At 42.5% G+C, this 12,706-nt stretch overlaps 1 protein-coding gene across 1 annotated transcript in view; it reads right to left on the minus strand.

Moving 5' to 3' along the window:
- ASPH (aspartate beta-hydroxylase) overlaps window positions 1-12,706 on the minus strand; it is a 194,300-nt gene that overhangs the window by 59,223 nt on the left and 122,371 nt on the right. The window contains exons 16-17 of the mRNA XM_035011224.1: window positions 7,617-7,703; window positions 1,362-1,512 (exon numbers count right to left, since the gene is read on the minus strand). Of these exons, the coding sequence (XP_034867115.1) occupies window positions 1,362-1,512; window positions 7,617-7,703 (238 nt within the window). The remainder of the gene's footprint in view (window positions 1-1,361; window positions 1,513-7,616; window positions 7,704-12,706) is intronic.

A 12,706-nucleotide genomic window follows, 5' to 3' on the forward strand; every position in this document is an offset into this window, starting at 1 on the left:
CCCAGAGGCGTGATACTTTTATGCATTCTTCCTAAAAATCAAAATTAATGTAAAAAAATCCACAATGAACAAAGTATCAAAATTTGAAGGACAGAATAAGTAAACAATGCTTAACCAAGCCATACTGGAGCCTGAGTCAAGAGGAAAGCTCAGTGATACTAATTTTGTGCCCAAGGCGAGTGCTTCCCCTGAGCACCAGCCCTGTCTTTTCCATCTTGTGTGGGTGCTGTCTGTTTTCCTTCTTCTGGACTGGCCCTTTTGCATAGAAGTCTAACGGACCCTTTCTTCCAGTTTCTAATCATCCCTTGGGTTCTGCTCCTACCAGACTTTGGTCATTTACTAAAGTGACACAACTACCCTTAACCCTATCCCTCAGAAAACTGGTAACAGGGTTAGCTGGCCTTCAGTATCACTTATATGAGCCTCTCCGAGTGGCATCAGTAACTGTCTCGATAACGTACCCAGCCGCTCGCACCCACCTGAGCAGTTACACGTGGCCTAGATTCTTCCGTCTGGTTTCCTGATGACAGGTTAGGTGGGAGGGAATCAGAAGCCTGGTCATAATGAAGTTAGGTTAGGGCTAGTCTTACTTGCCTTTCATGGGCACCTGGGTCAGTCAGAGAGGATGCTTTATGCTGCTCAAATTTACTTAGTGATTTTAATAAGTTTTTTTTTCCTATCATGTTCCTTGGTCTAGAGTCAAACTTTACAGGCAAAATTTTTAATGCCTGGAACTCCTAATATTCCATCTTTTATAAAAACTGTTGTGATAATTTCAACCTCCAGGAATCAGTTCTTCATAGTTAAGAGAGCAAAGAGTTTGGTGTAACAGGAAGAGCTTTTTATTTCAGACCCACTCATTTATTAGCTGTGATTCCTTTTTTTTTTTTTTTAAAGATTTTATTTATTTATTTGAGAAAGAGAGAATGAGAGACAGAGAGCATGAGAGGGAGGAGGGTCAGAGGGAGAAGCAGACTCCCTGCTGAGCAGGGAGCCCGATGCGGGACTCGATCCTGGGACTCCAGGATCATGACCTGAGCCGAAGGCAGTCGCTTAACCAACTGAGCCACCCAGGCGCCCTTTAGCTGTGATTCCTTAGGCAAATTATCCAACCTCCCAGCATCCCATCTGCCTCAACTTTAAAATTGGGAGTGGGGGGGCGGTTAGTGAGGAAAAGGTGGTAAAATACCATCTGCATCTTTGTAAGTATTAAGGTTAGGACCGCCATTTCTGTCTAGAACCCATTTGGCTAAATTACCTGAAATAAGTTATGAAACTCAAGTTCCCTCCTAGGTAACTAAGCTCACCTAAGAGTACACAGCATGGCATTCGGTGCTGAACTAAGTTTTATTCTGTCTTACCCAAAAATTGCTGTCTGTCTGAGCGTCGCTTCAAGGTCAGCTTCAGCAAGTCTGTGGGGACATCGGGCAGGCTGGCCACCTCCTGGTAGGTTTCGATGGCCCCACGCAGCACCTCGTTGCTCCTTCTTTTCTCAGCCAGATCGTCTTCACACTAGAAGAAGTCCCCACAATGGATAAATGTCCCATGACATGCTGTATTTGTAATCACCCAAAATATGCATGTAAAGTTAATTTCTGGACACGCGTGAAGAGCAATTTGAGACAGATTAAAATTTTCTCTTTATCGAGAGATTAAAAAGCAAACAGAGAAAAGCAACTCAACGTGCTATCTCAATAACATGAAGATAAGTTAGTTACCAAGCTACAGATGAGAAAAAAATATAAAAGCAAGAATAATTAATCTATGCTGGGTTGATGGAGATCTGTATCATGCCACACATTCATATTACATAGACAGGGCTCCAATCCAGACTTCCTGGTCTCTCAGTAGTTTGAGGGTTCTCATTCATTCAACAACTCTCATCCGAGAGCCATGCGGCAGGCAAAGTAAACAAAACAGATAAAGCCCTTTTCCCCTTCTGCTTCATTATGAAGAAAAAGACAATAAACAAATTCAAGTACTATGTGTCTGGTGGCCACAGCGCTGGGGACAAAATCAAAGCAGGCTTAGGAGTGCTGGCAGAGGGGTGGTAGGAAGAGTTAGTTTAGGCAGGACGACCAGGGATGGCCTGAAAGAAGGGAGGGAGTGAGGCATGAGGCTATCTGGGGGAAGAACATTCCAATGCAGAGAACACAGCAAGAGTGAGGTCCTGGGCAGGGAAGTAAGGGGGAGAGGAAAGGTTGGTGCAGGAGGGGGGCAAGGAGGGGACTGGTGGAGGAGTGGTGGTCAGGTAATGAAGAACGTGGTAAGCCATTGCCAAGTCCATTAGACTACCTCCATGTGAGATGGAAAGACACCAGGGGTTTTTGACATGATCTGACGTACATGGAAAGGATCATGCTGGTAGTGGGATGGAGAACAGACTGAAGGGGTGGTGGAGAAGCACAGAGGCCAGTTAGGATGCTTTAGCAGGAACCCAGACCTAGTGATGAGGATGGTTTGGATTATGGTGGTAGGAATGAGGTGGTAGGAGGTAGGTAGATTATAGATACATTTTGAAGGTCAGAGTCAACAGATTTGCAGGTGGGCTGAAATGCGACAGAAAGGGAGGGAGAGAAGTCAAGGATAAATTCAAGGGTTTTGGCTTGAGTGATTCCCAGATGGAACTGCCATCCCCTGAGAATGGGAGGACAGGGTTTGTCAGCATTCAGAATCAGGAGTTCCATTTTGGATGTATTAAACCCAACACCTATTAGGTACCCAAGGGGAGATGCTGGATAGAAAAATACATATATACGTCTGGGGTTCAGGAAAGAAGTCAGAAAGACAGGGGAGGGCCCGCAAAAAGGACCGAGAAAGAAAGGTTAAGAAGAAAATAACAAAAAAAGTGTTCTGGAGGTTAGGGACAAAAGGTATCAAGAGGGAGTAATCAGTCATGTTAGAAGGGCCATCAGGTTGAGCATCTTGGTCATGATGCTGGACTGGGCAATATGGCACCTCTCATGGCCCCGGCAAGAGCATTTCTACAGGACAACTGGGGACCATAATAGAATGGAGCAGGATCAGAGGAAACCAGGAGGGAGGGAGGTACAGATAACCCTCAAAGGGAAGCAGAGAAATGGGCCAGTAGGTGGAGGGGAGTGTGGAGACCAGGGAGAGGTTTTTTGTTTTTGTTAACAATGGGAATTATTACAGCATGCTTCTAAGCTAATGCAAAAGAGTCAGTAGAGAGGGAAAATGTGATGATACAGAAGTAGACACAAAAATCAGCATGCTCTCCTTCAGCAGGTGAGAGAGGATAGGAGAGGGGGCCAGAACAGTCCGTCCATGCTAACAGGCGGGAAGGCAGAGCATAGGGAGCAGGTGGAGGTAGGCTGGGAGTGCTGTAGTGGGATCATGTGGAAGTTCTCTTTGGATACTTTTATTTTCTTAGTGAAATAAGCAAGATTCTTCACTGGAGACTGAGAATGAGAATGGGGAGTGAAATACTAGAGTGATAAAGAGGCAAATGTGTAAAATGGTAGGCAAAATCTCATCCGATTTTGTAAACTACAATTTGAAGATTACCACTTGAGGAAAAATGATACCAATTAGAGGCTAAAAAAAGTCACATATAAAATGTTTTTCTCAGAATATCCTATTTAACATGTTTACCTTTTTAAAATAAAGTGTGTGCTGCAGTCAATATATAGAACCAAAGTAAAGCACAACTCCACAATTTGAGGGCATGGTAAAAAAACGATGCATTCCTTCCCAATCCCAAATCAAAAACTATTAAGAATCTGCACAAATTGATAATATCTGTGGAGAGCTTTTCAGAAAATAACACTTCAAAGAAATAACTTCTTATGTGTACTGATTAGGTAAGTTTCCCAAGAGATGATGAGGGCTAGGACGGAAACAGTGGTGAAAGAGAGAAGTGGACAGGCTTATGATAAAGGAAAAGTAATAGGACAAAAATGTCTAGATTAAAAAAGGTCAGTTCACCCTTGCTTGATAGAAAAAAGCTTCAGAATATACCACTATCTGTTCATATCTGTAAATGGTCTGTCTACATTATAGACTTATCTGCCAGGAGAGAAAGTCCAATGTCAATGACCCACACTGGTCATCCTGCCCCTCTGGCCGTCGGTATATTCATATGCCAGCTTTTCTGTTTAGGCATCAGTTTCTTGTGAGTTTGGCTATGGTGAGTTAACTCCCTAAAACATGATCATTCATAGATGACTTCTGAGAATGATGGAGTCCTGGAGCTGGAGGGTCTCCTCAAGGTTAGTGCAAGGACAAATGAATACCAAGGTAATCCTTCTTTACAGAAATTGGAATAAATATCAGACTAAACTCAATCTGAAAAGACAGGAAGATGATACAATTTATATACCTTGTTCCCTCCCCTGCACCCATCTCAAATTTTTTCATTTTAGTGAAGTAAAAACATTTTACAACTTCCAGAATTGGGAAAATCTCAGTATTAAAATGACATCTCCATCTTAAATTTTTCTGAATGAAAGTAATAGACTTGGCTTTGAATATCAAAGTCGTACAGATTTATTGTTATCAGTTTAGCATCCGTACATAAAGTGATTTGGGCAGAAACTGAACATTTGTTCCAGGATGTTAACACCACAAAGCCTTTTGTTGACTTGAACTAATTCAACCATCCAAACTTCCTAGGAGATGTGTCATTTTCTGCCTCAGAGGCATTAATGGTTTGTGTAAGACAATAAAGTGAACTGAGTTTATAATTTAAGATGTTGTATCTGATGTTCAGAGAACTTGGTCAAAATTGATTTTCACGGTGATCCCAGGAATCAGACAATGTCAGCGCTGCTTCAGAAACTGTAGTTCGTATTTAACTTAATGTTGCTGAATTTTATAAATTTGCTGGGGTATTAAAAAAAAATTCGTTGGGATATTCCAGCGTAATTGTGTAATTTGCAAACAAAGGATGAAAAAGTCATCATTTATTCCTCCCTATAAAATCCAGCTTCTTTTGATCTCTGATTTTTAAAACTTCTATGCATTTAAAATTTCTTTTAAATTACTCTATTAAAATTTAACTTACCTTGCCTAAATTTTGCTTTATGCCACATTAATATCAACAACACCTTGTAGCATAAAAGTTCAGAGATAAAAAATATTGCCTGAGGCCTATCATATCTCAAATTCCTACAGTGAAATAAAGATATAAATCCAGCAATCACCATGTGTGAAAGTACATTTATTTGGATTTTGGCACCCACAATTACTATCACATACAAAGAAAAATTCTAAAGCACAAAGAATTTTTGCCATAATTAACATTTGCATCAATCTTTATTCTTCCTAGTTAATATGTTTTCTTAATCAAATGACTGCCAATACTAGTAAGGAAACTTATCACTTATTTGAACAGGCATGATCTTTTGATAAGAAACACATACTCTCTTGCTTTAGAGCAACACAATTTAGCAATTTTGGAGGATTATTGACCAAACTCATTTACAAAAATGATATAATTGCTCTCTGCTACCCCTGGTATCCTGGTCTGTTCCATGGATAGGAGGAATTTATTTGCGTTAATTTTTCACAACCTTAATTTATTAAAATTTAATTAGTAAAGTTTAATTAAGTTTTCAATAGGGAGATAAGAAGAATCTGAGCATCTGGAACAAGTGGTTGCCACCTTTAGTTCAGAGCAAAGCATGTTTGTTTTATCCACAGATATGACAGTTCCTGTGTGAGTGCAGCATAGAAGTCACAGAACTGCCCCCAGGCAAACGGGAGTTGTCAGGTTCTCCTGGGTCTGGAAATTTTTTGTAGCTCTGCACCTATCATCTCCCAGTAGGGTTGAGAATCTCATCCCACCAGGCCAGACTGTGGGAGCTTCATTGCCAATCACATTGCGTATCAGGCCTGGCTTTTATCCTGAATTCCAGACTTCATAAATTCAATGTCTCCTTGACATGTCCACTTGAATATCCAAGAGGCATCACAAATTTTACAGGACGAAAAGCGAATTCTTGACTTCACACCTCCCCAAACCTGTTCCTCTACCAGTTTTTCTCTGTCAGGAACCATCTCTTTCTCTCAGTCCTCATTTGGCCAAACCCAAAACCCAGGACTCCAGTCCTTTCTTCCCCTGACCCTTACACCTAAGCCAACATGAAGCCCTCCCCGCCATTTCCCCATCTCCTCGGCTATGGCCACAGTCCATGCTACCGCGCCTTGAGCATACTTGTAATAGTCCCCTATGCTTCTTGCTTCTACTTCTGCCTCCTTAATCTGTTCCCCACCCAGGAACCAAAACAATCTTTATGAAAAAACAAGATGGCCAAGTCCATGCATAAACCCTCCAACGCTTCCCAGGGCATGGAGAATATCATCTGTGAGGCCCTGGCCTCACTTGTCCCACTTTGCCCTTCCTCAGCACGCCCTCTTTCTGTTCTTGAGCTTCTTACGCCAACATGACTTCCCCGTATCATGGCCTTTGCCCTCGCTGTTCCCTCTGCCTGCACAGCTCCTTCAGCTCCCTTGTCACATTTCAGCCACGCATCACACCTCAGTAGAGAGGCCTTTTCTGGTCAACGTATCTAAAGTGCTCTCTGCCCTGTCACCCTCAACTCACATCACTCGCAGCCAGAAAAATCTTAATGGGTATGCTCTTCTTTTCTTTATGATATATATTACATAAGGTGATCTAATATATTTATGTTTAACACTTTATAATATCCTTAAATATATATTGCTATATATATTTATTCAGGGCCTTGCTCAAATGTCACCTCCTCGGTAGACCTCTCCCTGACACCCTATCGAGCACATCAACTCCCTCACACATCCTATGGCGGTACTCTGCTTTTTTAGGTTCTCCTCAGCACTTCTCACTAACGAGCATATATATTTCACTTGTTTTCTCTCCTGCACTGCCTTCATCACTACAATGACAACTCCGTATGTTTTGCTGATGGCTACATCTGCAGCGTCTAGAACAGGGCCTGGCACGGAGTGGGCTTTCTCTAAGTAATTTTTGATGAAGTAACTTTTCAAAATACCCCCCACTGGAACATAAGATCCATGAGGACAGAGACCTCCAGAGGGTTCATTATGATAATCCCAGGGCACATGGCACACGGTGGCTTTATGCAACCACAGATGAATGTGGAAAAGCTTCACAAAATGAGGAGCTGGAAGATGGGGAAAGTCAGGGAAGAAAGGAGATGAGGGAGTGGAGATAGTGAGAAGGTAGCTGGTAATATAATTCCATTTTATATTTTCAAGTCTTTCCTAAGCATACTTGCAGTCTCTAGCTGCCAAACCGAGGTTCTTACAGCTTGGAGGAGCCTACAGTGAAAGCTTGGCCGTATGGGGCATGACAGTGATGGGAGATCAAGGACAAAAGTGTTCTTCTTTCTTTTCTTTTCAAACCCAGAGAGAAGCCAGATGGAGTGAGAGCAGGAAAACATTACTAAATTCACCAGTACGCAATAACAATAGTTAATTGTCTTATTTAAAACGGTATTTCTTGCTTGAGTTTACACATATGCATGAGAAATGGACTCTGTATATAAGTTAGAAGGGCAAAGAGAAATGCAAATAGTGGGCAGTGAAAAATCCAATCACACAGAACACAAGGACATCGAAAACATTTTCTACATAGGAGGGGTTTCGAATACCTGTGCCTTTCCGTATCTCGCCCGTGGACTCTGCGGGTATTTGCGAACTAGTTCTTGGAATGCACTCAATGCTTCCTCAATTTTTCCCTGTTAGGAAGAGGCAGTGACATAAATGCAGTAAGTTCAGATGCATACTGTTATTCAATATGGTTTTTTAATAGTCACCAAGTAATTGTCAAAATTTCCTGGATTCCATTCTGAGTCTAAAGACAGTGTTATCTAAGATTTTAAAAAATTAAGTTCGGAAAACATAAAAGTAAAAATGAAGATTTTTTTTTTTTAATAACAGAAACCTGACAAATGATGTACTCTCTTTGTTAAAGAAACTACATTTTCCCTCTATACACACAGTTCCTACATGCATTATATTTTAATTTTCTTTCATTGAAGTACAGTTGACACACAATGTCACATTAGTTTCAGATATGCAACATAGTGATTAGACAAGTCTATACATGATGCTATCCTCATCACAAGTGTAGCTACCGTCAGTCACCATACGACACTATTACAATATTATTGACTATATTCTTAAAGAAAATACTTAGATTTTTAAGTTGGGGAAAAATACTGCTGGCAGCCGGAATGTCTTGGGGTCTGCAATGAGAAGTCTAAAGCACCTGTTGGGGTGGGGAATAAACTCGCAGGAGTCACAAGGCCACTGGCTCGTGGTACCTGTCACCCACTGAACACCTGGATTGATTTGGCTTGTCTGGTTGATGGGGGAAACTCATGACTCTGTGTCATGTGACCCCTCCCAAAGCTCATGTGGACCCTGAAGAAGATAGTCCGAGCACCTCCGCTAGGTCCCTGACCACCACGACATGAAAAGAAACAGAGGATGTGGAACAGGTCAATTTGGTGAGGGTTTTGGCAGGGGGTGAGGAACCCGCTCCCCATGACACTGCATCCGTGGCCATTCCACAGGGTGAAACAAATGTCCCCTGGTTTCCAACGGATGGCTGAGGGTCAAGGATATGGGGAACCATGGGAGAGAGACAGATTTTCTGAGGTGAACTTTCACAGACACTTCAGCTCCCAATTTGGTAAATCCATTCATTCCTCATATAAATGGAAGCTCGCTGTGGTTTTATGCTTTTTGACGTTCACTGAGTGAGTTTTCACATGACAAAGTTTACCTCACCAATGTGGCTCTGCCAAGCCAACTGTACAGGACTCCCCCCACCCACTTTTAAGGACTAACTGGGTAGTCCTGGGTAGTCCTGTACAGTTGGCTTGGCAGAGCCACATGTACTGGGTTGACCTACCCAGTCAAAGGTCAGGCAACATCCCTATTAAAGTTACGTAAAATCATCTCATTCGGAAGATATCATTGAAGAAGGAGGTTTTCTTTTCCTCTCACTTGCCTGAAAGTGGTGCTGAGGGCTTGGTGGAAAACATATGCATAGTAGAGTGTCTACAAGTCCGGCTCCAGAGCCAGACCAACACTTGAGAGGTGTGGGACTTATGGCCAGTTACTGATGACTCTGCCTCGGGGGCCTCATCTGTAAAATGGGTATGAGGATACTTAACTACCTTGCGGGGCTGCTGTTACAGTTACATCTGGTACACAGATAAAGTGCGGGCAGACACCGCACAGAGCATGTGGTGTGTGGGGAATGTGTGTGCAACACAAGATAATGGGGCCCATCCCATGAGAGCCTTTTACCTAATCGACAGGCAGGTTAATGCAGACAATGAGGACTCGGCTGTAGAGATAAATCAAGCCAGGAACACATACTCTACATTACATGTATTGTCAGAAATGATTGTATCGCTATTTAAAATACAGTTTCCTCTCACGATATTAATTTCTGTAAAGACTTTATTTTTTAAGAGCAAGCAATTTTAGGTTCGTGGCGAAATCAAGAGAAAGTATAGATTTTTCATCTACCCACCGTGTCCCCAACACACACAACCTCCCCCATGATTAGCATTCTGCACCACAGTGGTACATTTGTTACAACTAACAAATTTACACTGACACATCAAAGTTACCCAAAGTCCATAGTTTACCTTCGGGTTCACTCTTGCTGCTGTATATTCTATGGGTTTGGACAAATGTATACTGACTGTATCCACCATTATAGCATCATGCAGACTGGTTTCACTTCCCTAAAAACCCTCTTTTTTTATCTAGTCATCCCTCCCCCCACCCACTTTTAAGGGATGAAGAATTCAATGTTAAATATCTTCTTCTGTGTCACTTTCTTCTAACTTCCCTTTTTCTTCTTATTAGAAGAAAACGAAGAGAATCACTGATTCCATGCCTAAAAATCATCTCTTTCGACAGAGCTTACATTTCAAAATGCGGGCAGGTGAATCCTTAGGTTTCAAAGTCTGTGGCTCGAGGCTCTGTCCTCTGGGTTCTTGGCTCTGGCTACCACGTCCTTGTCTCTGGCCTCTGGGTCCAAGACTCTGCCCTTGGAGTTATCTTTCCTTTCTACCGAAAGCATGATTCGTTTTATCTGCCTGTTTCCTGCCTGTAGGATTTTGGTAATCTGGTATCTTCTTCCAGTTTGTCCTGTGTCTCTTTCCAGTGGCAATGCTTCTCCTGGTATAATATTCTCAAAAGCCTTGTGGGTTTCCTGTGCCTGTCACAGGGATTCACACCATTTGACAAGAGTCACACCCACAGACCCTTCCAGGATAGTCCCATCTCTGTTCCTGATTTCTGCTGGATGGTTGGGTAGATCCAAGAGTCACACATCTACTCTCTTCAGGAAAAGGATGTCCAGCACGCCCTTGGCCTTCTCTCTGGAGTACACTTTCCCAACAATGAACTTCCGAATTGTAGCACCTTCTGCAATCTGGATAGACCAAGAAATCTCCCCAAATTATCATGTTCTGGCTCTTTTTTTTCTTTAACAAATCCTTCCTTAATTATCACTTTCTTCTCATATTTTACTAGAAGCAGCAAAAAAGAAACCAGGCCTCATCCTCGACACATGGCTTGGAAATCTCCTCAGCTAGACATCCAAGTTCATTGCTTGCTTACAAGTGTTGCTTTGCGGCAGGCCCATAAGATACAATTCAGTTAAGTTTCCTGCCACTCTGTAACGGGGACTGCCTTTCCTCCAGTTACAATGACCTGTTCCTCATTTCCTTCTGGCTCTTGCCAGAAGTGCCTATCGACATTCTGCTTGCAATGATAGGTATATTCTCAAAGATTATCGATAAAGCTTGCTCTACAGTGCTCCTCACCTCCTCTGAGCCCTCTCCAAGGGCAGCTTTCACATTCACATTTCTACCAACAGTCTGCTTAAGACAATCCAGGCTTTCGCTCTCATGCGTCTCGAAATTCTTTCAGCCCCTCCTCCTTACCCAAGCCCAAAGCCACTTCCATATTTTTAAGTATTGGCTATAGTAGGACTCCACTGCCCAGCACCAAAATCTGGATTAGTGTTCTATGGCTGTTGTCACAAATTACCAGAAATTTGATGGCTGCAACGACAGAAATTTATTCCAGAGAATAGAAGTCTCAGATTAGTTTCCTGGGCTGAAATTGAGATGTTCGCAGAGCCATGCTTCCTCCAGAGGCTCTGGGGGAGAGTCTGTTCCTTGCCTCCTTGATGGCATTTCTTGATCGTGGATGTACTGCTCCAATCTCTACTTCTGTCTTCACATTGCCTTCTCCCTTCTGTGTGCCTTCTCCTATTTTGTCTCCAATTTCCCTCTGCCTCTCTCTTATAAAGAAACATGTGATTGCATTTAGGGCCCAACTGGATAAACCAGAATAATCTCCCCATTTCAAGATCTGTAACTTATCATATCTGCAGAGACCCTTTCTCTAAATACAGTAATGCTTACAGGTTCCAGGGATTAGGACATGGATATTTTTGGGGAGGGACCATTTTTAGCTTACCACATGCCTTCTGCAACTTAAATTGCAAATGTTGAGGCTATTTTTGTGAAAATCATGCTAAATGTACCATTACGATTTAAAACGTAGGAATAACAATATTTGTCACAAATCTGCTTAAGCATTTTGTTCCTTCTGGATACTCCCTTAGTTGGCCATCAAGATTAGAAAAATAACGGAATATTTTGGCTTGACCAAGGCATCCTTCCGATCCCCTTATGACAGAGGCTGTGTTGCCTTACTAAGGGACTGTCAGCCCGGCTCTCACCTCAGCAGGCTGGCAAAGTAAATGTGTTTGCTTTTAGTCTGGAAGAATTTCCCCTCCCTAGAATCTTACTGGAGAATACAGCTCTGAACGCTATGATGTTTATTGCTTAATTGAAAAACTTAAAGGCAAGAGACAAAGCTTGTGAAGAATTGCCTAAAAATCATCTCTTTCGACAGAGCTTACATTTTATGCAAGGACTAAGACAGCTCACTGGAGAGACACATACTTGGGCCCCACTGTTTTGGCGTGAGGCCAGTGGGCCATGCTGATGGACATTAAGACACGCCCCCACAGATGTACTGCAGAATCCACTGGTGTGATGAGAGGGAGGAAGCTGTGCCATCCATCAGCGTACCCTTTATGAAGACCCACAGCAGAATGCTTCTCTCTGGACTTGGTGGAGAGCAGCTCCTTTGATAAACACTATTAATCTTATCTCATGATGCTACTCCCTTTGTGTTCTGCCTACAGCGTGTCCCTTCATCCCAAGCTCCTTTCAGAGCCTGTGATGCAAACCTTCATGTGTTGACCTTACTCTGGCTTTATTACGTGTTCCCTTCTCCCTCTCTTTTCTCACTTAAAATACAATAATAATAAATGACTCTAGCACATAAAGGAATATTTCAGTATATCATCCCAAATCCTTTTGTCTAGGGGTAAAGGAGAGTGTTAAGCAAGACAGATGACTCTTGAAAAACACATGATTGAACTAGGGTCTGATCTGTATATTTTTGATGGAAAAATAAAAAAGTGACCTCGTACTGGCTGAACTCGGAGGACAACCTTGCTCCAAATGGCGTGATATTAGCTAGAATGCGCTTACTTATCAACCTTCTTGTCCTAAACAAGGTGTCCCCCTGCAGCTGCACACTCAGCGCTCATGCACCCCCACACACGGAGCATGCACAAGCCTCCATTCTCCTCAGTGCAAACAAATCCATGTGCATTACCCAGAAATGA

Source organism: Mirounga leonina, unplaced genomic scaffold, assembly GCF_011800145.1.
Source record: "Mirounga leonina isolate KUSES-001 unplaced genomic scaffold, KU_Mleo_1.0 Mir_165, whole genome shotgun sequence".
NCBI classification, from domain to species: Eukaryota; Metazoa; Chordata; class Mammalia; order Carnivora; family Phocidae; genus Mirounga; species Mirounga leonina.